Below are 26,691 nucleotides of genomic sequence, written 5' to 3'. Positions count from 1 at the left end.
GACAGAGCAGACTGTACCTGCTGAGGAGACTGAGGTCTTTTGGGGTGAGGGGGCCCTCCTGCAGACCTTCTATGACTCTGTGGTGGTCTCACCCATCTTCTATGGTGTGGTCTGCTCAGCATCTCGGCTGCTGACAGGAAGAGAATGAACAGACTGATAAAGAAGACCAGCTCTGTCCTGGGGGGGTCCTCTGGACACTGTGAAGGTGGTGGGAGACAGGTGGTCTCCCTGCTGGACAATGTGTACCCCCCCCCCTCCACCCTGTCCTCACTGTGCATCTCCTTCAGTGGCAGGCTGTCTCACGGAGAGATACGGCAGGTCCTTCCTTCCTGCAGTGGTCAGACTGTACAACCACCACGGGCCCTGGTAGACCCCTTGTTATACCTGGCTGCTATATCTCTCAGAACTGTTACAGGATGTCTATTTTGTAAATTGTGTAATTTTGTTAGTTTTTACATTTTTTTGATGCATGCTTCTTGGTTAATATTTGGCTGTCTTTGTTTACAGTGAGAACAGCTGCTGAGGTCCATGCAGAAAGCATAACAGTGTGTATAATATATATCACTCAATAATATATAACAGACCTACATTACTCTCTTTATTTGTATGCTTTAGTTAAGTAGATATCTACAAACAAAGAGTCGATATCTTTCTAAAACCATTTAGTGCTTCACATAATAAAATACACAACGGCTGTATCCTGATATATATGATATGCTTTAGGAGCTGTGCGTGTTGTACAGTGTGTAGGTGCGTGTGTGTGCATAGATGCGGCGGACAGACGGGTCTCAGTTGGTATGGTTTCTTCTGCTTTTAATACTTGTAAATAAAACTTTTGGCCCGTAATTTCAATTCCCCATTGTAGCGACCAGAGAGGGGGGGTAACGTAACACTGATAGTGTTACGTTATTATGAGAGTGCTCTGATACTTGTTTGTTTCTGAAATTGTATATATTTATATCCAGATCCAATGTGTTTTTAAACGGAGCAGAAATAGAACTAGTCTCCCACTTCAAGTATCTTGGAGTCATACTGGACTCAAACTTGACTTTTAAGAAACATATCAAGAAAGTATCCAATACCATTAAATTCAACTTGCAACATTTTAAACAAATTAGACCTTTCTTAACTGTCAATGCTGCAAAGTCATACCTCCACTGTATGATTCTATCCCACATTGAATACTGTTTTACAAACTGGTCGTTTGCTTGTGCCACAAACCTGAAACCAATAGAACAGCTGTACAAGAGAGCTATCAAGGTGTTTGACAGAAAGCCTTATTCATACCACCACTGCACCATCCTTGAGAAACACCATTTCTTGAGTTTTGACAATTTTAAGTCTTTTAAAAGTATGTGTTTTATTTATAAATGTTTACATGGACTGCCCCCCCCCCCCCCCCCCCTTAGGGGAATTCATCCACAGAAAACACAGTGGACGCTGCACTAGGTCAGAAACCAGAGGAGACTGTGAGGTCCACCACAGACGGACCACTTTCTGTCAAAATGTTCTATCAATTAAAGGCAGCTCTTTGTGGAATAGCCTCCCAACTGAGATACGGGATTGTCCCACTTTGAACAGTTTTAAAGGTCAACTCAAAGAATGGTTGAGAAACAAACAGACGTGCAATCAAGATGCACTTTAACACAGGGGTATCTCCTCTTGCACTTTATGTATCTCTTTTATCTTCTCCTGGACTTTACATGTCGTAGCTGCTACATTGTAAATGCTTATATGCTGCTCATGCTCTTTCTGCATATCATGTATTTATTTTGCTATGTATATAAATGTCATGTTCTTATATGTTGTATGTGACGGGACTACGGATGGAAATTAGCTCAAAGCTAAAATCCGGCTCATTTACACTTGTAAGCATTATTTTGTTTTAAAGTGTTCATCAATGTGCACTGTCCCGATTCATATAAACGATTAAATAAATAAATAAAAAATATAAATATATATATATATATATATAAATACATATGTGTGTGTGTGTGTGTGTTTGTGTATGTCCGCATCTGTAGCCTGTTATTGTCTCATTATACTGCACTGTGAATGAATTAAAAGTAAATATATAAGTCGTCATGAACACATCTGTCCATCAGACAGAGGGCTGCTGTGCCTCCTGTCATCATTAATGGACGTCTCTTTAAAATGACCGCTCAGAGGAGAGGAGTTCTCATTTCTCTAACCGCCTGCTGCTTCCCCTCCTCTCTCCTCGGCTCCCCTCCTCGACTCCTCCGCTCGCATCTCCTGTAGGCGGGACTAAGTCACGAGGATAGGAGTCAAGGAGAGGAGTCGAGGAGGGGAAATAAGATAAATGGGAAAGGTCCATTGTGTTCACCTGTTGCCCCTGTGCTTCACCTCCCCTCTCCAGCTGTGTCTTGTCCTGTGATGACCCCTATGTATTTAGTCTTGCCTTCCCTTGTGTTCCCTGTTCGGTCGTCGTCAATTTCCGTGGGGTCTTGTCCTGATGTCGTGTCTAGATTTCCCTGGTCTGCCCTCCTGTATTTTCCCGGTTTGTTTGTTACTTTTCCCTTTTGTTCCTCTTTGCCTGCTCCTGCCGTTTTTTTATGTGAACAAGCTTTTTATTTAATAAAAGCTTGCCTTTTGTTTGCTTCCCCACACCTGCCTCCCTGTTTTTACTGCTTTTGGGTCCGCACTCTAGAACCTTGACACTTCCAGGGTTTATGTTTCTTTCAAATGCCAACTCATACAAGTAGTATAAAAGCAGAACAAAACTGAACCAAAGAGGTTTTAGGTATAAGATGTAGCTTGGTAGAAATGTTTGAACTGCACTTGTGTGTGTACCTTGAGAAAGGGGAAGTGGGCCAGCATGTTGGCCACCTTCTCAGAATTCTGTCCTTCTCTAAGAAAGTCCAGCTCCAGTGGCATGTTCTTTTTGGCCTCATCCACCAACCACATGAAGGCAAATTCTGGGCAGAGCCAATGGACCGCTTTCACCAGCACCTTGAAATTACAAATTAGAATCAGTTTCAAAATCCAATAAATTAGGAATTTACACATAGATTGATATGCTGTCTGTCTGACAGCATACAGTTGATCAGGACAAGTGCTGTTGATGGGATTCAGCACTGGGTAATTCAAGTCAGAGGAAAGAAATCTACTATAAAGAAGCTCTATATACATACAGTATATGATTATGTATGTATGTATATAACAAAAGAAATGCATGTGCGTGTATATAAAACTGAATTTCCCCCTCAGGGGATCAATGAAGGTCCTCTGCTGTCGGCGCCAACTGCGCTGAAGCTTCAACTCCCGCTTTAGCCTGGTGCACCCACTATTGTTGTCCCCCAGGCCAACAGTGCCCAACACTTAATTTAATAATTCACAGAGACGAACTCACCTCCATCATCACTATGTCCTTGACACTCTGGCTCTGGACTTTGGGGTGTTGAACCTTGATGGCCACTGTCCTCCCATCATGCAGCAGTGCCTTGTGGACCTGGGCTAAGGAGGCTGCACCATGAGGCTCCTCCTCAAAGGACAGAAATAACTCTGACAGCTGAGGGAGACAGAAAGGGATGAAGAAGATAAGAGTCATTGGTTACTTAAACATTTTTTTCTTAATGTTCTAAAATTGTTTGGGCCCCTGTCAGTCATGGGCCCTTAGAATCGTCCTAACTTTTCACCCCCTGCATGAAAATAACACCATTTCAGCTGACACAAGGTAAACTGATTTGCATTCAAGCACACTTTTAACGGTTCAATGTAACCCCAGTTGTTGATAGGCAGGAGAGTGTGTGACGTTCAGTGACATTCTTTTGTTGTGTCTCGAAAGCTAGGGGAGGAAGAGGAGCAAACAACCCAAAAGTTTAACCATCTATGTCAGGGATGGGCAAATGGCGGACCGGGCATGAGGCCCCCACCTCCTCTTTTTGTGGCCCTCAGATACATTTAGAAAACAACGTAATAAAAAAAAAAATATTTTTTAAATTTGTTTTACTTGTAGTACTGATACTACATGATTTCGTTCGGCAGCCAAATACCGCGAAATAATCTGTGACGCGTTTGTGTGTATTGTGTTTGTTTCGCGGGGAAACACTCACAAGAAACACCGGCTGTTGTTATGCCTGCTGTGACGTTAAGTTACTCCGTTCTCCACTTGTAATTATGCCGTTAGCTTCAAAGTTTTATTTATCATTTGAATTTGCCGAAATAAGTTTAATATTCTATAAACCAAGACTTTGTTTATTTGAAATCAGATGAAAACAAACTGTCGTGTTATCTATGATTACTATACGCCTTTCATTCATAATGTCAGCGGGAGGGAGGGGGAGCGGCGCTGCGGAAGAGCCGAGTGAGAGGTGCCTGTCATCTTCCCTTTACAAGCTTCAAACATGTATTTATCGTGTGATGTTGGCAATAAAAGTTTCCTATTCTGAAAGACTTTGTTTATTTAAAATCAAACAAAACACCCGAACCCCGAAAAACTAGTTTTTTACACAAATCCACTTTTATTCTGAAATGAGCCGTTGCGACTTCCTGATTTCGATAGAGCGGATCACATAAGAGCACAGCCCTCTGTGGATGTCAGCATGAGCAAGAGAAAGGTATCTGAGGAAAATCGTGTTTTCCAAGAAAAGTGTGAGAAAGAATATATTTTCACTGAATTCAGGGGTAAACCATAATGTTTAGTATGTTTGCAGACCGTTGCTGTAATGAAAGTAAGCAACTTGAGCGGCCACTACTACTAATTTGTGTGTGTGTGTGTGTGTGTGTGTTCCAAGTGAATTTGCGGCCCCCTGGTGGCCAGTACATAAATTATGTGGCCCCCACCACCATCCAAGTTGCCCATCCCTGATCTACAAGAGGAACTTACATTATACAAACCTTTATTACGTAACTATGTTGCCATTGTCAAATAAACTGAAAAAATATATACATTCATGGAGACATGCCGACATGTGCATCAGGGGAAGCTACTGGTGTTGCAGCCACATTACTACTTTCAGTAGGAAACCTCAGGCTAAACGCCGGTCGAGTGTCATACCACTCCAGCGGTCGGGAAAATGCTACTGAATCATAGTGGCAAAAAATAAAATGTGCTTGTGTAACAGTGTAAATAATGAATGTTTGTTTTATTAAAGGTCACCTATCATGCTATTTTTAGGCAATAGCATAGGTCTCAGATATATAAAAATTAGGGCTGTCAAGTTAACGCGTTAACGCAAAAAAAAATTAACGCCACTAATTATTTTAACGCGATTAACGCATGTGTATTTTTTGTCCTCGGCCGCCCCGTAGTTTCAGAGCGCATCGAGTTTAAAATACCATCTACAAGCTGATGCTGCCGCCCGCTTGCGGCAGACCACACTTCCACGCTCACCGGCAGGCCCGGACCTAACCCATAAGGAGCTGTTTCAATGAAAACATTTCGCCGACAACTGCGCCGAGCACTTGACTTTATGCAGGTAGCCAGACAGTGGGACATTGTACGAAAAGTCAGCACACTCAGCACGGATAGTACGCGCAACATGATTGCAGCGTCCAGGCAGCTCCCGTTCGAGCATATATGCCTTGAGTTGCTCATAGCTCCAACGATCCATCACAGTGTCCACACACACACACACACACACACACACACACACACACACACACACACACACACACACACACACACACACACACACACACACACACACACACACACACACACACACACACACACACACACACACACACACACACACACACACACACACACACACACACACACACACACACACACACACACACACACACACACACACACAAACACACACACACACACACACTTTGTATTGTATTATTGTATGAGAGAGGTTCCAGGTTGAATTGAGGCGAATATTTGTAATGTTCAGAGGTTGTTGTGTTTAATATTCATGAGAATATTTGTCATTGTTCAAATGATAATAAACAAACATTTGCATAAAGCATATTTGTCCACTCATATGTTGATAAGAGTATTAAAAACTTTACATTTAGAACAGATAAAAAATGTGCGATTAATTTGCGATTAATCGCGATTAACTATGGACAATCATGCGATTAAATATTTTATTCGACTGACAGCCCTAATAAAAATATATAAAAATATATAAAAAACATGTCTATGAAGAGTTTTGCTCAAAATACCAAACAGATCACCCATTCTAGCCATGCCTCATATCCCTCTATTTCATTTCCTGTTTCAAAAGTGCTGATTTTATGTATAAAGCTTTAAAAAAAAAAAAAAATTGATAAAAAAAGAGGGGCAGAGCTTATGCCTGCTCATGCGGGAGATTCTACCGGCAGATACTGCTGTGATGAAACGCCATATCATGGATTATCAAGGATTATTTCTGAAACAGTATGGAGCTCAAAGGCTTTCTCTCTTGCCGGTGAGTTCCTTTTTATTTCCTGCTTCTTCACACACATGCTCTCCAGTACAGGTTAGCTCTGAGTGTTAGCGATACTAATGTGAACACCGACCATATTACGTCCAAAACAGTCGGGCATTGTTTCTGATAGCAACGTTTCTGATAGTGCTGTGACGTGGCGATGTGGCGATTTGACGTCAAATCGCCGCAAATCTGGATCAGCTCCGTTTGTACCCCCGTTTTTAGAGATTTGGGTATGGAGGAAAGAGAGAGGGTTTTATTTTCTGATGCTGCGTGAGTTCCCTGACACACCGGGGACACATATTTATGTATAAAAGACATAAAAAAGTGCATTTTGCATGATAGGTCCCCTTTTAAATCCTGTTAAACTGGGACTACAGCCATAGTTTTGCCATTTTATTTTATTTTGAAAGGAAGTGTTGCGCTGAATGTGGTGCATTTTGGGAATCCCTCAGTGTCAAAGGATTCTTAGCTGCGGGTGAGTTGTTGCTCTGTTCACTCAGTTGTAAATATGATAATAATTGTGATCTACGTGTACTATTTTGTGTATATGTATCTATCTGCATTTACTGTTTATATTTTATGTTAAAGGGGACCTATCATGCAAAATGCACTTTTGTACGTCTTTTATACATGAATATGTGTCCCCGGTGTTCCAGGGAACTCACCAAGTGTCAGAAAACACAACCCTCTCTATTTTCCTCCATACCCAAATCTCTAAAAAAGGGGCTGCAACGGATCTGATAAAAACTGATCCAGATTTGAACACTGTCCTGACGTCAGGGCGGTGGCGCTACGGCTATTGGGCCAACTCCACCAATCAGGAGGAGACAGCCACGGCCATTGCCGTTCGAAAGCGCTGGAGACGCTGTAGTACATATGCCAGGCCTGTAAGTGGCGCTGTAGTCTGCCACAAAAGCAGCGAAGAAGACTTTGAACAGTTTTAAAGGTCAACTCAAAGAATGGTTGAGAAACAAACAGACGTGCAATCACCGCTAGATGCACTTTAACACAGGGGTATCTCCTCTTGCACTTGATGTATCTCTTTTATCTTCTCCTGGACTTTACATGTCGTAGCTGCTACATTGTAAATGCTTATATGCTGCTCATGCTCTTTCTGCATATCATGTATTTATTTTTTGCTATGTTTATAAATGTCATGTTCTTATATGTTGTATGTCAGGGACTACGGATGGAAATGAGCTCAAAGCTAAAATCCAGCATATTTACACTTGAAGCATTATTTGTCTTAATTTAGTGGGAATGCTGATACAGCATTCCCACTATATGTTATGCTACGGACAAACGAGTTATTATTATTCCGTCCAATTATTTTGTCCGTCTTCTCCTCCCACATTCAACATCGCAGAAACTCCGTTCAAACATCAAAACGTTCAGCTCGGTCGGGAATCGGGCGCTATTACTTTTATCATTCATAACTTTCATAATTCCAGAGATACGTCCCATAATTCATCACATTTTTAACCAATGGAGTCAATGGAGAAATTCTTCAGACTTCAACAAATCTTCATGCGACTTCAACTGCTAACTGTTCATTCATACTTTCACTCAGAAACCTCATTCCAACTTTAAAATGTTACACATCTTTCTGACATTATTCGTGTAACTCAACTTTTAAATCAGATTCTTACTTTTAGAGATATTAAACATTGTTCAGACCTTGGTAAAGAGGCCTTCTTCAGATTTTAACATTAACTAGAGTGCGTGATGTCACAGCTAGAGGGTCAGAAATCTTGAAATGTGCCTTCATATTTTTTTTTAAAACTGCCATAATTCCCAAACCCTACATTTTTGAGACATAATGTTTCATGATAAACGTAGGAAAACATCTCGTAGCTTGACAAATGACAAATAATTCAGCAAAATAATTAAACAAAATGCCTCTTGAGGCCATGAAGTGACAAAAACGTTCAACATGTCTCCATTAAAGCCCATTGTAATTTCAGGCAGATATTTCCTCACAGCAGCAGCCGCACACCTTTAGTTAAACTGCCAAAAAGGCCACATTATTAACCCGAAAGTACACAAAAATTACACTTCAGATACTCAACTTCCTTCACGTTTTGAACTTTCACAGATATCTGTTATCGTTCTTTCACAAAACAGCTTATGTTATTGGTTTTCTTTACATTTGTATTTAGAATCCTTTTCCTCTAAACAAATGATACCACTATACGATCACTGTAAAAGTGTCAAAGGATTCTTAGCTGCGGACAGAGCAACATCTCACTGTAGTTTGGCTAAACGGTGGATCTGTGTGTCTATCCCATCCGTCTGATATTTCAACCTGGCTCCTGTGGATTGTAATAAAGCAACAGCAAAGCAGGACACAGATCGTCACACTTGCAATGTTCTTGTTGGAGGAAAAGCAAACTGATTCACACTTAGTTTGCAAGTTCAGTAGAAAAGGGGTATGGTAGGCTTCCTCAGACCATTCCCAGTGTCCTCTTCTCTCTGGTTCTACAGCTCACATAGTTGGGCAGGGTGCTTTCCATTCTAACATGGATGAAGTCCCCCGAGATCATTGTCATTTCACTAGCTGATTTGTACATGAGGGTCCCCAAGTCCCAGGCTCAAGTGTCCAAAGAGGGGCCACAGACGTTTTATTCCCTGGCGAGGGGCTGCTTGTTGCAATTGGGCGGCCTTTCTCTCAACTTGTTCGTATTATTTTACATGTATGCAGCTTGGTGTCCAGATGTCTTATGAATGATCAGCCTTTTGGTGGCCCTCAAATGTTTGCCCCATGCAGTAGAAGCCAGCTGGTATCTACTTATATCTATATTTCTAAATCAGGCTCTGAACATTTTAAGCCAAAAGCAATTTTAACAAATGTCTGCAAAGCATGGCTGCAAATGATCTAATATCAACATGAACATTTAAAACAAATAAATAATGTTGGAATGAATGGTCCAACCACTTTGTCATGTTTGCAGTGTTCGTGTATCACCAATGCCCGGCTTGTAGCCTCCGGTTCAAAGGCAAATCTTACCACTCAGTCACGGCTTATGTTAATCTCAGCTATGTAGTTAATACACATGGTAATGTATGCGTGCAGGCCCCCCTCCCGGAAGGCAGACCCACAGTGACATACGTTCCCTGAAATGAGTTATGGCACACATAAAATGGCCCCTGAGGCTCTACATTGGGATGGCAACACATTGCTGTCTCTTTCAGCATTACAAAGTGGCCATGTTGGCCCCAGCTGTGTTAGGACAAACACATGATTAGAGCACAGAAGAGCATGAATGAAAGAGATCGCTTAAATGAAAAGAGGAAATCCAAATTCCCACTCCATACTATCCAACTGTTTTAATGTGAGGGTCAGGATCTGGTAATAAAGGAAGAATGTGTTTGTACACACAGCAAATCCTCATTTAATTGAACTCAACTGAGAATTAAATAGTTTGTTTTTTGTTTAAAGGGTCTTTACTTTTATATGTCTTGTATATTTTGGATTTAAAAAATGTAAATTCCCTTTGTTATGTGTCATACAAAAGGCAGTCTCTAACAAGTGACTAAATGAGATTACTTAATTTCTGTGGGTAAAACTTTGCAAAGATTACGGCAGTAGTTAATTTAAAATGTGTGAATTCAACAAGATGAATCCTTTGAGAAGGGACATCCAGTCTGACAGGTGGTTACAAAGTAGAACAGCATCAGCAGAAAGGTCATGTTTTATTGTTGGACACTCCACTATGAGAACTTACTGCCAATTCCTGAAGCTCAATAATCACTATGCCACTAACTAGTTGTAATATCTGGCCTGGAAACAGATTATTTTGAGTATCATCATGGCCTTTCAGTAGTTTCACTCTATATGGGAAATGACAGCCTTTTGGCCTTATCTAGGGCAAAGCTCTCCAAATCCATGAACAGTAGAAATGCATAAGTAAACAGAAATAGTGCTGAAAACAGCAGGCAGTAGTTACGTCTTGCATTTGAGAATATTCAACGAACATGAGAAGGCATACTTCATGTGTGAAAAAAGAAGCCAAACAGAGAATGGCGCTGAAGTTGCACCCTGACTCCGAGCTCATCAGAGTAAATGATTCTGCTGCCAATCCCAAAGGGAGGGGGGTCATTCACTGTGCTGCCCTCTTTTAGAAAGATACGCTATATCTCGATAAAAAATAGAAGTGGCTCTGAATGACATGGGGCTTGTGAAGACATACTGTTTTCAATTATTTATATTATAATTCAGCAAACTTTTGGGACCATGTACAGTACACATACCATCACTCCCTAACTTCCATTCAAATGGAAAATGGATGTCAATATTGTTGCAATGTTTCACAATGCAGTATGTCTTGCTTTGGGCAGGCCCCCATCCTTCTAAGCATGTTTAGACGGATAAAAACAAATCTAATAACTTGACAAGACACATGTAATGTGAGTAGCTGTAGTTTCAGGACCATGGACAGCGCTGCGCGTGTGTGCACTGACCCGGGTGCTGAACGTAGTGGAACATATCTACAGGTTTTATTTATTGTTGGCAGAGGCTACAGTCTGTTTGTTAATTCACTTGTTTATGGAACCAATTTGTGCAAAATTCAGCTCCATGGGCTGTCGCTGTCATTTATACAATTGATATACTGTCATCATTGCTCGTCATACATATAGTCATGTGTCCTGCTCCTTCATGGCTCAAATCACGGCATGACAAAGATCTGCAGGCCCTGGATCAGCTTCTTTTTTTTTCATCATGTTTGACTGCGGGGTCATTTCTAATATTTGTGTTGCTATCTGGACACTTGTGATTTGATCAGCATCTCCTTCAAGTACACAAAGAATATCTCAATCTAGCGCCATTATATAAAAATCCAACATTGACACAAAACAGTCTCAACAAGACAATCAGTGATTTGCAACAATCACCATAATATCCATTAAAGGCAGGTATTAGAGGTTTAGCTACTTTGGTGTGAAGCACAAAGCAAACCGCGTTTATGTTCTGGGGGAGCAACATGCTCTATGTCCCTACAAATGCTTATGTCATATTTTCAACTAAGTAAGCCTTTTCTTTAACACACACACACACACACACACACACACACACACACACACACACACACACACACACACACACACACACACACACACACACACACACACACACACACACACACACACACACACACACACACACACACACACACACACACACACACACACACACACACACACACACACACACACACACACACACACACACACACACACACACAACCTGAGACAGCCTGCTGTCATAACAACTAGTTTGAGAGCAGACGTGGCCCTATGCACTAAAAGCAACATTGCCGGTGGCATCAGGAGGACGGCTGCTTGTTAAATGACATTAGAACAGATAGTCAAACAGATAGTGTTGTTTGCCCTTTTTCTTCTTCCTGCAACACACACATGCAGGGACCAGCACATGCCCTTACCTTCAGAGAACAACATATAACTGTGCCATCAGACCCCTTTAAACTAAACTATAAACCCAAAGCAACACAGAGACCAAAGAATAAGTTAGTACATGAAGTTATGACCCAGTCCAACGTACCTCCTTGCCGAGGTCTTCTCTGATGACCTGCTGGATCTCCTGCATGCTGCTCTGAGGAGCCCGGCTGTGGAGCACCTTCAGGGTGGACGTGTACTCCTCAGGCAGCAGGTAGTCCAGGGCCCCGAGGTGTTGGCCCACCTTGATGAAAGTCCCCCGGTTGGCACAGCACAAGTCTCGAAGACGTTCTGCCGATCGCAGATGCACCTGCATGGGAAAAGACAGCCTAAAGTCAGAACAGGATTGAAGGACTCGAGAATGCAGCAGTTTTAACATTTGGCCTGAGGATGGAGCCAAACAGTGTCTGTAAGGGTTCATCCTCTTCCACCATTAATGCATTGAAGACGTTTTTGTTATCTGCCCACTGAAGATCATGGTCATTTGTAGAACCAGAAGTAGAGTCAATTGTTGTCAGTGAACAGTTGGAGGGATGGATGTGTGCACTATAGTTCACATCACACTGGTGTCTATTACATGAACACATGTCTATTCCTAATCCTAATATAGTGCAGTCACAAATGATGATCTGAAGGTTCACTGTATTCCTTCATCACACAGTGTTGGCCCATTACTGGTTACTAATACTATAATAGCATCTGAAAATAAGTCTTTGATCACTGATTTGATGATTTCTTGTAACTTCCGTTCCAGCACTAAAGAAGATAAATCAGGAGAAAGTAATGATGAGAACAGTGTGTGGGCAAGTAGACCGATAGCAATAGCTAAATTGAAGGCCAATCGTCCTCTGCATTATTATTTACATAACGAGGAACGCAGTTTAACGTTTTTTTCATGATTAGTATTATAAAACTATATATATGGTAACATTCTAAACAATACATATAGAGTAGAATACAGTTCATTTGGGGACATATCATTATTTCAGGCTTGACTTGTTTACTTACAGCCATGAGGGAAAGGTGAAAAGCTGAGTCACTTTTAACATTTATCCAAGTTTAACATTCAAAATATTTTAGAACCTTCTGCCGGTTGTGGGGTTTTGAAACAGTAAGATATACAGCAGTAATACAATTATAATAAAAAAGAGACAATAGAAATGTAAGAGATTGAAAACATTCAAATTATATTGAAAAGAGTACATCTTAGATTATAAAAAAATAACAGATTTAATAGAATTAAATGACTATTATGTTGAAGGGCCCAAAATGATGAATGTGCCGGTGCGTGTGTGTGTATGTGTTGGCCCCTTGTCCCTTCTGTCTCATTAGAACCAGCTGGAAGTGATAATGCTTATAGAGGGGCTCATCTCCTGAGACCACTGCAAATAAAAAGCCGTGAAATTAGCTCCCCTTAAACCGCGTGGAACACAACACACACACACACAACACACAACACCACACACACACAACACACACACAACACACACACACACACACAACAACACACACCACACACCCACAACACACACACACACACACACACACCCACACACACACACACACACACCACACACACACACACACACACACACACACACACACCACACACACACACCACACCCACACACACACAACACACACACAACACCAACACACACAACACACACACCAAACCCCCCACCAACACACACAACACCTGAGGACAGCCTGCTGTCATAAAACAACATAGTTACCATTTGAATGCGTGTCATCTGGGCCATGATGACACAGCAGGTAGCAGAGATTTACCCAGATGAGCCAGCAGGAACCTTTTTATAAAAATGATCAAGGCACCTATAAACGGACCCGTTATCATAATGGGAAAAGGCTTTTATTACATAATTGTAGATAGTAGAACATTATTTTGTGATGTTTAATACAATAAACATGTTCTTTTTTATACAATGCATCAAAGCATCCTCAACAAATATTTTAATAAGGAGACATGGGCAAAAAAAGAAAACTTCTTAGGTTATTAATTTTTGAGAAGGACAGAATTAAATCTTGAATCTCACAATACTGGAAATAAAAAAAGGAAATGTGCAGAATCTTAAAGAAAGACAAGTTTGACTTACATTTTGAAATTATGATCCCATTCTCCGGAGTTTGAATAGACAAACCATATTTATTAAATACACCCTTAATTTCTTCAAATTTGACAGATTTGAATTCTGATTAAATAAAAAACTTATCTGATAATAGATATTCCTCTGGAATTGAACTGCATTAGCACAGCAATGGTGATTTCCCAATATATGTTGCCTTGTTTCAACTGATCAAAACAATTATTTTAAACATTGCTTATTTAAACTTTTAATCTGAAAACACACCTAAATTAAAGCCCAGGTTGATTACATTGTTGATAACATTGATTATATAATATTTAGCAAATTGTAATTCAAATCAACAAAATATTTTCCAGTTTTCCTCGTCATTATAACACAGTTCATTGCATCACGTGCTCGTAGTGTGAGTGTTTGAACATGTGCCTGGTGACTTCGTTTCAAGAAGGTCCAATAGGTAAAATAATTAGAAAAAACAAAGTATCTTATCATCAAGGGATAAATGTTTTAAATATTGTGTCTGTAGATAACAACAAAGGCCAAAGCTTTTCTGTTCTCATCCCAAAGAGATTAAATGAAATGATATATATCAAGTGTTGTTAGACATTTAACATTATAAAAACTATGCTGTTATCCTTCCGTTTGAAATGACTGCCATTTTCATCCTTGTGTTCGAGTAACGATGCACCTTACACAGGTCTTAAAAATAAATCAGTTTCATAAACAATTCCTTATCAATCATTTTGTATTACTATCTCAGTCTGATCCCAACTGCCTTCCAAACAACACGATCACCTGCATTCATCGTCGTGAGAGACGTTTCTGTACAAATGCGTATTGAAGCTGATCAAAATGAGAATCTGGTATCAGTTTGCCCGTGGCTCGTAGTCTAATCTCCAGATGTATTATTCCTCCTCTTTCCTCTCTTCCAGTAATCAGTAAGCTTTGTCCAATGAATGCGGGCGCACAGCTTAAGGATGACATCACCATGGCAATGCTGCTGGCTGACATTCTGAAACCAACGCTTCTCTGGGATAGGCTGACACTGGCCTCCTCCTACCATCTCCACATATGCACCGTCCAATTACATAGACCGCCAGCAAATTAGACACAGAGGTTAATTTGTGTTACAACACAGAGACACACAGAAACACACAGAGACACACAGACACACACAGAGACACAGAGACACACAGACACACAGAGACACAGAGACACACAGACACACACAGAGACACAGAGACACAGCACCTCGGTTCAGAGCGCTGGGTGCTTCGGCTCATCCTATTTACACTGTGTGCAGTAAATCAAACACTGGAGGTGTGTGTGTGTGTGTGTGTGTGTGTGTGTGTGTGTGTGTGTGTGTGTGTGTGTTGTATGCATGTCTGCTTGCGATGGTGGTGTAAACACAAACTCTGCAGTTCAACACCGGGCTCAATCTGATGTGCAGGCCTTCATGGGGAGGGGGGCACCTTCATTTAATTATTGGCAACATTTGATTTAGAATAAATATTTGATTCCAAATCTGCAAATAAATAAATAGAAAAAGGGGCTGTGACAACCCAATATGCATCAGTTTCACACCAACCGCCACACCAAAATCAGGCCATGTCATAAAGTAAGGGGGGGGGGGGGCTCTTTCCAGTGCCTTTGCCCTCACCACATCAATTTTTCATTAAGATTTCATCAACACACTTGCACAGTTTCATGCACCAATGTTTGCCTTTGCAGTAATGCAGGATGCAGAGGGGGGAAAGTCGGGGGTTGGCAATGGCCATCTTCAAACGTGAAGAGTGTTTATCAAAATTGTTATTCTTCAAGGTTTCCTTATCTAGCACATTGCAGCTCTATTGTTGACACACAAGCTTATTACGACCTATAGTCACGTTTTAAAGTTTAGCACCTCAAGTGGTCGTGTAAGAAACAACAATATGCGGCAATTGCAAAACGCTCCAGAGGGTCGTATATTCACAAATAACCCTCTCTGGAAAATCCTAAATTGTAGAATAGTTTGGCCATTAAAATGCTTTTTGATTAGATTTCTAGCGAGAAGTGTATATTGTGTACACTACTTTTGTGTTTTTCCCATAGAATGGCCAAACTATTCTACAATTTAGGATTTTCCAAACTTGCTAAACTTTAAAACGCGACTATAAGGGAGGCTGTGGCTCAGTGGATAGCGCGCTGAACTTCGAATCAGGGGATAGCAAGTTCGAGTCCCACTGCAGTCAGCATGTCGTTGTGTCCCTGGGCAAGACACTTCACCCCAAATTGCTCCTGTGGGGATCGCCCACAGTACCGAATGTATGTAAGTCGCTTTGGATAAAAGCGTCTAACAAGTGAAATGTAATGTAATGTATAGGTCGTAATAAGCTGCTGAACAATCGACCTATTTGGTCGATTTTTGGAGGAGGACAGGCTGTGACAACCAGTGTGCGAAATACGGGGGGGTCCGGGGGAGCTCGAGCCCCCTGATTAACACCTGAGCCCCCCTGAAAGCCTCAACAGCTAAATGTGAGGGTGGTCTCAAATTATAATATTTATTTGTCAGTTGCAATGGTCACAAAAATGTTTTTAAGCTTACTATGTCCAGTATTCATAATTCAAAACATTTATTCACAAATATCTTCTATTTTGGCTGGCAAAGCATTTCCTCGCATAGAATCGAAAACAGACTTTTTAACGGTCGCGTATTCATTCATTCATATGAACGTCAGAATATAGAATTATTTGACGGCACCCCTGAAGACGCCAGACGGCGCCCCGGTTGAGAAACGCTGCTATAGTATAGACTACTGATTGTCTTGGCTTGCATCCATTAAATATTGTAAAGGCCTACTGCATATTGAGAAATCTTCGACCGGTATATTGCGCAATAAACAGGAGATGGGGACCCCCCCCGAATTATTGACGGGTATTTCGCACACTGGTGACAACCGTGAAGAGTGTGCTGACTCCTGGAGAGTCAGTGGCAGCTCAGATATCGGTGACCGTGGCAGAACAGGTTTCAACTAATCTGCGTCTTATGAGAGGACACACATCATTTTTAAAAAGAATATAATTATTTTTAAAAAGCCCAAGGTGGGGTGAGCACCTTAGTCATATGGACACAACTGTGTCAGACCCAAGATTGAACAAATTACTAAACACAAGCCGTGTTTGACTAATGTCTGAAATGGATCAAATGGCCTGCAGCAAAAATACCTTCACTGTGGAATGAGATGCTAAAGATGTTGACTTTGTTCCAGAGGCAGTTGGGGAGGGGGAGGTCCATCATAAGCTGAAGGCCATGACAATAGTCATTGCTGGCATCGCAGCTGAACATTTGAGAGAAGAGGTAGAAACAGGCTCCAGAACACCTACCTTAAAATAACAATGAGCAGGCAGGATCCACAACACCAGGAAGAAGATGAAAGCACTGAAGTCCCGGTTCAAGAAGGTTGGAGAAGAGGAACGAGTCGGCTTGACTCAGATCACAATGAAAGATCAGGATCCTTCGTCGGGCTGAGCAGCATCGGAGGTGGTGATGTGAAGGGCCCGAAAAAAAAGCTGCCCTCTAAGTTCAAGGAGTTGCTGGGACAGAAGCGCAGTGGAACACTGGCCTGCTCTCAGGAAGACCAAGAGGAAGTTCTGAAGCAGAAATACTAAGACACTAAAGCCGGAGCTGGGAGAGTGCGACTCCTCATAGACCCTCCTGAACCCAACAACAGTTCCACATGTCAGAGCTGCAGCTAAAGGACTTATGGTTTTAGAGTGAGGGGGGTTGTCTCAGGTTGTTGATGTGATGTATATCTGAATCAGTGGATATGAAAGATATCATTAGAAATGGACTGGGACCTTGTAACTGGATTAAAACAATATATTCAGCAGCTATGACCGCTGTTATAACGAACAGTCTTAGTTCAGATTTGTTTATGCTTTATAGAGGAACAGGGCTGGTCCTGTCTGTCGCCTTTTTTATTTGACCTTACAATTGAACCATTCACAATTGCTGTCAGATCAGACAACAAGATTAAGGTTCTTTCCAGAGGCAACACAATTCATAAAACATCTCTATACGCGGATTACCTGCTTTTGGAAATATCAGACCCCATAGAAAGCATGCCATATCTTCCCGGGCGCTGTACAATAGCTGCCCACTGCTCCTGGTTTCACTGTGTGTGCTGTGTATGTGTGACCATTAAAGAGGGTTTCATCCTCCAATTCTTGGTTATATCTCTCACAGGCTCCGCCCTCTACTGGACTCTATGGGTACTACCTTATCCCGTGTGCATTCTCCCACTGAGACTTCTATAGACGTAGCCGGCCCAGGGCGGGCCTACCTGAATGCGCGCGCATCACACCGTATAAAAGGAGGCCTTGCCTCCTGACTGCTATCCTTTTTCTCTTCAGCTAAGCGGAAGTGATTCCACAGAAGACGTAAGACGTATTGAAGTGAAAGTAATAGAGAGAGAGTATGGCTGGACCATAGGACCTGCCCGAATTGTCCGAACCTGATTTCAGGAGCCGATCCGCACCCCCTCTGCTTCACGTGTTTGGGGCCCGACCACGCGATAAACGGTATGGGCTCGACGCCGGCGTGCTCGGCCTGCCAGGCGATCCCGCGGCGCACGAGGGAGCATCGTGGGCAGCACTTCCTGGAGAAGATTGCCCCGCAGGAGGAGTCGGAGGAGCTGGATCTTGAAGTCGTGGACATGGGCGATTCGGGAAGCGAGGGGACATCGTTCCGGTTCTCCCTGCCGTGGGGCCAGACGGTCCCGGTTCCGATGATCGACGACGAGGACGCCTCGCTATCCGGAGGTCCAACTCTCAGGTCTGCGCGGATGGATTTCCCGGCAGTGATGACTCTGGCGGCGGAACGTGTAGGCTTACCGCTCCCCCCACCGCTGCCACCGAGGCCTGTAAACCTCCTGAGATTTACGGCCCGGTGCGTCCGGCGCAGCCGACCTTCGTTTCGCCCCAGCTGCCAGAGGTATGGCGGTGTGTGGAGGCGACATGGCAGCAGCCATTTAAAACGAAGGCCCCGATAATCTTGGCGTGTTGGCGTCTTCCTGATCACCCTCAGGCAGACGCCCCCGCCCTCCCGTCTCAGGACGAGAGGGATTATTCGGACCACGCTGTTAGTCAGATGAGTAATCTGATTTATGGCGTGGCCACCGTAGCAGGGCGGATGATTTCCCTGGCCACAGTGGCGTCTCGTCACGTGTGGCCAGGGCTCACGGCCCTATCTAAGAAGGACCGAGAAGATCTCCTCGGAGCCCCCGTGTACACGGAGGGGCTCTTTGGGTCGGTCTCTTCGGTCACCCAGTCAGCCGCCTAGAGGAGGAGAGAGTCCAGCTTAGCCGCATGCTATCGCTGGCTCCTCCTCAGGCCCCGCTACGTGCCCCCCTCGCATGCCATGCAGAGGAGGGAGCGTAGTACGACAGTGAAGCGGAGGGAGAGGCGCCGGCACGGGGGTCCCGTAGCTGCAGCGCCCTCCACCTCTACGGCCCACCCCGTGGCACCGGCATACCGGCAATCACGGGGAAGGGCTGCCCGACCGAGGCAGGCTCCGCAACAGCAGAGCACCCGGGTGGGGAACTCCATCTTCGCGGAGTTATCTGTCTATTTAATGCCCAGATCTCTGTCAAAACTTTTAAAATAAAGATGGTGTTGATCTATATCCAAGTCTGAGTGTCCTTTGTTTCCACAATACACTTGCACATGTTGATGACTGTACACATTCCCCACTCGCCGCCCCAGCTAATAGCTCCCGTTAGGCAGGAGGCTAGTGGGAGTGCGCAGATGAGAGTGATAAACTGCAGGCAGCACTGTTATAGTGCCATAATGTCCCTGTACCCGTTATAGTACAGGGACATTATGGCTGACGTTTTTCTGTTAGAAAACATTCTATGCCTGAAGCTAAGACTCCAAATAATGCTGTTTACTATAGTGATAGGGGCTGCATTATAGCAACGCCCGCACTTGTAAAGAGGCGCGTGGCGGTGCGTTCAGGGGCCTTAGTAAAACACACTACGCCTGTAAGAACTCCGATTAATGCTGTTTTCCATAGTGAGGAAAATAGCATTATGACGACGCGCGGCCCCCCCCCTCGAGAGCGGGCCGCGGTGCGTTCATGGACAGAAGAAGCTCCGATTAATGCCTCTTTCTCTAAGAGGAAGCAGCATTATGGCGGAGCGCGCGCTCTCACGGGAGCGTGCCGTGGTGCGTTCAGGTACCTCAGTGGAAAATCTGCCGTTTTATTCTCTGAGTGGAAACTGCATTATAGAAAAAACGGCCCTTTCTGTGTCAGCCCCCCATGGGTCAAACTTCCTTTTATGGAGGGTTTGACGGCGGAGTGGGCCACCAGAGAGTATCACAGCTTCATAGCTGCGGCCCCACAGCTGAGGGCTTGCCCATTAACACAATGTTATGGGGAATGGAAACTCAGCTGTGTACTGACAAGGTGGATGGACAGGATGCTGAAACGGGGCTATTCACTCCAGTTTTGCAGCATCCCACCTCCTTTTATGGGCATGCGAGAGGTAAATCTGTCTTCCCAGGAGGAGATGGGTTTTCCAGTAAGGGGTCTGTGATGGATTTGATGTGGGACAGGACAAGGCGCTCAAATGACTTCATCACCACAGAGGTCAGGGCGACGGGGCTGTAGTCCTTTAATCCTGTGATCCTTGTTTTCTTGAACCGGGACGATGGTGGAGGCTTTGAAGCATGCTGGAACGTGGCAACAGTGAGGTTGTTCTGGTGATGTCGTCCTTCAGCAGTTTCTGGGCTTCTGTTTTTCAATCAATCTTTGCAATATCTGCCAGGACACTGCTTCCTAATAGCTATTTTTGGAACTGTTGACACAGAGTTTCCTCCCTCCATAAAAATGCAATTGCTTATGCGTAGTTACAATGACTGAGGTTAGACTTGGAGAAACGTAGATATGCAGTGCATGGTTTAGTTCATAAATACGATAAAACTTGGTCACTATTTATTACCCATGTTAAAAGTCTATCCCTGACCTGATTCATTCTTTGACTGTTGACCTGGGCACTCGGGGGTCCTTGACGCTGGGCTTGGAGTTGTTACCTACCTTGTCACATGAGGAGTTTAAAAGGCTGGCATTAATAACAAAAAATTACATAAACTAAAATGGTTTTTTTGGGTTATTTGTGTGATGGTTAATTGGTGTATTTATTTATACATTTTCTATTATCATCATTATTTTTTATGTAGGTATTTATTTTGGAGAGGGTGATGGAAAACTGAAAAATAAAGGTGTTCAAAAATCATTGTATCATTACTCTGAATATAAAGATAACTTTAGCAAAACAATACACAATAATAGCTTGGGATTTTCTTTAGATTTTTTACAAAAAGTGAAAATGTTTTTTAATTAAAAAATCCAAAAAATCTGTACTTCTTTGTCTAAGTCTCTTTGAAAATATCTAAAATCAATCAAACTTTTTGACTATTTCATTCAAAATGCTCCCATCGGGAAAGAGTATGGGGATTCCTCCACTCAACTCGTCCTCAGCCTTGATACAGCAGTGACTAAGGAACAGGCCAAATGTTCAAGCAGAGAGCGGCCTCTGTTGTTCAAACAGAGTATTACACTATTGTTTTCATTAAAGGTTTTTTAACTCATTGGCCTTTTTGCAGGAAACTCACGAGTGATGCTGAACACAGGAAATCAAGAAGAGAATGGGTTGAACAGATGTTTTATGCCTCTTGCCCAAAGAAGAGTAATACGTTTTAATAAGTAGAGCTGTCTGTTTTGCTGTACAAAGAGAAATAAAGGACAATCAGGTCAGAAATCTGGTAATAATAGGGACAATTGGCAGTGTTAGTTTGACCTTCATGAATATAAATGCCCCAAACGAAGATTATCCTACTTTTTTTTTAAAGTAGAAGAAGAATAAGAAGACCTTTATTAAGGGGGAAATTCAGTTTCCACTCTGTCGTACACACATGCATTTTTATACAGGTACATACAGTACACACACAGTTATATGCACATGCAGTTGAGAGGTCAGAACAGAGGCAGCCAGTCTAGCCGGCTCCTCTCCAGTCCACACTCCGTATTCTTTGGTCCGATCGGGACGTGAACCGGCGACCCTTTGATCCAAAGTCCAATCCCCTACAGACTGAACCACTGCCGCCCCAGGTAGTCCATACTGGCTAGGGAAGCTGTAGGTATAATAATTCTAGTAGGGGACTTAAATTGTTTATTAAATGTAGAATTCGACAAATTGCCCGTGGAACATAGACCCCAAAAAAGAAATCTAGAGCAGTAAAATATATGTTTTAATGAGTTAGGGCTAGTTGATAGCTAAGAACTCAAAAACAAAAGGACTAAACAGAGCTTTGACAAGGTTGAAGAGTGTGTTATTGAACCTATTACATTTTCAGACCATAACCCAGTAAGGATGATTGTAAATGTGTGTTTCGATATGCATTTTAAATACTGGAGGTTAAATGTCTCCATGCTAACAGACCCAGTTATTAAAATAAAACTAAAAGAAACAATAGAAGATTATTTTACAATAAATGACATGGATCAGTATCCCCCTCCATGCTCTGGGATGGGGCGAAGGCTGTACTGAGAGGTACATTTATTGAAATAGCGGTCAAATTAAATAAACAAAGACTGAAAGAGAAAAACTATTGGAAAGAGATATAAAAAGACTCGGACATGATTATAAGGTCATGGAGATGCTAACAAATTGAAACAACTTAAGGGCTTTAGAGATGAGCTAGATCAGGGGTGCCCAATACGTCGATCGCGATCGACCGGTCGTGTAGTGTGGGTAGATCGCATGGCATTGAAAAAAAAAAGAAAAAAAAGGTTAGCCTATCACCCATCCTTACTATTGCATTTGCCACTTGATTGACATACAGGTAAGCCAGTCTGAGATCTCATATTTTCTAACACGCAGTTCACCACGCATGCACGGTCAACGGCGAGCTGATTACCTAGTTAGCCTTCCAATTTATACAATTCTACTAATAAGAAAGGGTATAAGGGGGCCCTCACCTCCTCATCTGAAGCGCAAATGCGGCACAATAAGTGTAAGCGCGCCACAGTTTCTCCGCCGCTTCGAGGTTCCGGTGCTCGCAGTCACGCAGACTGCGTGGGGCCTCACCTTGCTGAGGGGGCCTCATATTGCGGACGATCTATGCGCGAATGCGGCGCAATTAATCTTATGCGCAAATGCGGTGCAATTATGCGCTCCACAGTTTCCGTTTCCCCGCTGCGAGGCTCCGGCGCTAAGAGTTCTAACTGCTCCGGCGATGCACTAGCATCCACGGCAACGCCCTGCCAGTGAACGAGAGACAGCCTGTCAGAGAATGTCTTGACAATATTGTGCTGCATTATTGCTTCTAAGTAAAAAACTGTAACTCCAATCAGCTAAATACCCAGAGTATTTAGAATACCAGATGAACACACTTGATGACTCTTGTGTTTGCTATATGTGTAAGTCCGTTTGATTAAATGAGCATATCGGTGCGGCCGTGACAAATGTCCCTACATTATGATCACCAAAGATGTATTAAGAGTGAAAATTGTGGCCAGCCGAGCAATAGTTAGAAAAAAAACTCTTCCGATTTTACAGCTCCTCTCTCCTCTAGCCATGATTTCACCCACTTAACTTAACCAGCTCTCCCATACACACCCATTATAAAATGTGAAACAGTGTGAAATGTTCACAAAACGTAAGCTACGTGAGAACCGTACTAGCTATCAGAAAATATCCAATCAGTCTAATAAAGTCCATAGTCTCTGGAACCGTTTAAACTTGTAATTGTTTTATGGGGTCAAAGTGGGGTGTTTTTGAGCTCTGTTCAAATGGATTTCCCATTCATTCCTATGGGGCAAATTATCGCAGTTTTCTGCCGACATGGCCACCATGAAATTCCTACCCTGCTGATCACCTGTTGTTCAATTGCCCTCTCGAAAGATTAGTTTAATAAGATTTGTGTTACAGATGAAGCGTCTTATTTTGGACAGTTTAAAATGCGAGGGTCGTGATCGGTTCGTGCACGTTCCGTGATGGCCGGCCGGTCCCCAGTCTGACTTGATACCGCCCCCGTGATAAATAAATTTAATTATTGTGAAGCCAGCTGCAATGGATCATTGATCCACCAGGGGGTGCAGTGGGGTTCCACACTGGAGTCATGTGTGGAGTCTTGTACAGTATGTCTGGTACTAATGTATAGCGGATCTTTGTTAAGATCCATATGTCACGGATAGGATCATAGTCTGTGCTAAATAAGACATGTAATCATTTACAAAACATCACCATGTTGTTATTTAACAAAATAATGTTGTTTAGTCGAAAAAAACGAACAGCAGCCGGCTCTCGATTTTTAATCCTAATTTAATCGTTTATGTTCGCCGAATTGACATGAAATCACTGACAAATATGAATATACTGTATTCAACTTCATTAAAATGTTATTAACGTGCCTAAACTCAGTAATTCACTAAAAATTATTGATCCCTCCGCCTCGCGTCGCGGAGGGATCTTGATCCCTGGGTGTTATTTTTCCCCATAATGACCAAGTCGCTGCAAATTATCCCGCTTATTACATGGCCACATTCTCAACAAAGTAACGACATGACTCCCAATATTAATTAAAATGCTTTTATGGATTTAGAAAATATTTTTATTGATTTAAAAAATAGTTGTATGTATTGATTTAAATTTACATGCATCCGCTAAGAAAAATAGTCCGTTGTTACCGTTTTTTAAACAGTCAGAATGAAACGGCAGCTCTCAGCTGTGTGTTCACACTCCTAATGGCCCATCACAGCTCTCTCCCCCCCTGATCTTTCTTTTCCAACAGTTAAGTTAACTGTAGCTTACTCTGAGTGACAAGCTTACAGTTAGTGAAGTAACACTTTTTTTTTGTGAGTCACGACCTCGCTGTTTCATTCTAACATAACGCTCCAAATATGACTGTTTCCACTCGGACTTCAATACAGTAACACCATTGTTTGGTTTCCATGGTAGCGTGTCTCTTTAGTAGCGTGCACTCCTTTCCTGTAAATTACAGGTCCAGCCAGGCAAAACAGTAATATGAAATATGAACGTTAGTTTTGAACTGAAATGATCAAATAAAGTCAAAATGTCACAGTGTTTACAAACATTGACCATACCGTTCACCAGCCCCCACCCCACTATGTTGAGTATAGCCTACTCTTTGTTTAAAACGAATTGGCCATCGGAATGTGTGTGTCCCAACCCCCCCCTGTGATATCTCTTCTCCAGCAGTCTGTAGTTTGTGTTCGCAGATCATCACCCTTAGCTATTTCAATTACCTCTCAAACAACCTAAACTAGTTATAAATGTTTATTTTAAATAAAGTATGTTTCTTCACATGTTAGGTCTATATTGAAGGTTCATTGAAAGTAAAGCTTACTTTGGTTCTTGTGCTCTAGTTCTTCAAGGAATCTTACTGAGAACGTTATGTTTCCTCTGACTGCTTATGCCAAAAGCAACGACAAATTATCTGTTTTAAATACCTTTTTAGACCGTAAACTTTAGAATGAAATGTAATACCGGTTAGTTTTTTGTGTTCATACTGACAGAAGAAGAAATAAATTAAGTATGAATGAGAATAAGACTTATGTAATGTATTGACATTTGATCAGTATAAATGTATTACTAACTTTATCCACTGTGGTACCGAAGCTTGGATCACCGCCAAAGACATGGCCGAGGGCAGCTGGCAGCTTTCAATATTTTTCATGTGCGATTCTAACGCTTTCAGAAAGTGAAACATACAGCATCATTTGAGAAAAATAAATCAAAATAAGCATTATAAATGAACCCTGACTACTTGTGTTTAGGACTCACTGTATTTTGGTACTCTCTAGGTCTGTGGGCCAAATCCGGCCCCCGACTTCATTTGATTTGGCCCGCAAGAGCTTCAAAACATATAATATGTTTATTATACGGTTTCATGCCACTTTACAGAAGCACAATGTCCATAAACTACATGTACCACAATGCATCTTGTGACATGCGCACTGAAGAGACTTGCAATTATTTGAAATTATTTGCCCTAAACTTCTGCTCTCAGACATAGTTAATTATGAAGCTTTTGCTGTGCTGTCCCTCCTAACCAAACTCGGGGTGTGTGTGTGTGTGTGTGTGTGTGTGTGTGTGTGTGTGTGTGTGTGTGTGTGTGTGTGTGTGTGTGTGTGTGTGTGTGTGTGTGTGTCTTTATGACTCAGAATATGAATAAATTGGGATTTGATATGGGGGGGGGGTTCTGTTAGAAGGTGCGACGGGGGAGGGGGGAGAGAGTTAGACGCTCGTGAATTCTATTTTAAAGTAAATTCAACACATATCGACCCTAAATATAGCATATATTAAGAACGAGAAAGTGTTAACATCGTTTTTTGTAAACATATGACCAATGTGCGAGGGTGATGACATCAGAGCATCGTCCTATGGGCTTAGCCCCGGACAGGTACAACAGGTATTCACTCAGAGGGGGGTAGTTACCCATTTACATGTCAAAAAGCAACATACAGTAGGCGGGTGGGGGATGGTGAACGTTTACATTTCTCTACAGAATACATTTAATTTAAGGGGAGCAGTTACTGAGAAGTATATAATGAGAACTGCTACCAATGGTGGCCTATTTAGTTTATTAAGAAATACATATTTGTAGCTTTTTTTTATCTGCAGTAGGAAATGCAGAGAGTAGCGACAGGGCTGGTCCAACCTGATCTGTAAAGTGATCTA

At 42.4% G+C, this 26,691-nt stretch overlaps 1 protein-coding gene across 1 annotated transcript in view; it reads right to left on the bottom strand.

Annotated features, from left to right (window-relative positions):
* Window positions 1-26,691, bottom strand: part of LOC117485549 (aarF domain-containing protein kinase 1-like) — a 72,573-nt gene that overhangs the window by 8,395 nt on the left and 37,487 nt on the right. The window contains exons 4-6 of the mRNA XM_034134130.1: window positions 11,950-12,153; window positions 3,371-3,529; window positions 2,812-2,970 (exon numbers count right to left, since the gene is read on the bottom strand). Of these exons, the coding sequence (XP_033990021.1) occupies window positions 2,812-2,970; window positions 3,371-3,529; window positions 11,950-12,153 (522 nt within the window). The remainder of the gene's footprint in view (window positions 1-2,811; window positions 2,971-3,370; window positions 3,530-11,949; window positions 12,154-26,691) is intronic.

Source organism: Trematomus bernacchii, unplaced genomic scaffold, assembly GCF_902827165.1.
Source record: "Trematomus bernacchii unplaced genomic scaffold, fTreBer1.1, whole genome shotgun sequence".
Lineage (NCBI taxonomy): Eukaryota > Metazoa > Chordata > Actinopteri > Perciformes > Nototheniidae > Trematomus > Trematomus bernacchii.
Note: the sequence above shows the minus strand (reverse complement) of the source record. Positions and strands in the feature narration are given on the sequence as shown.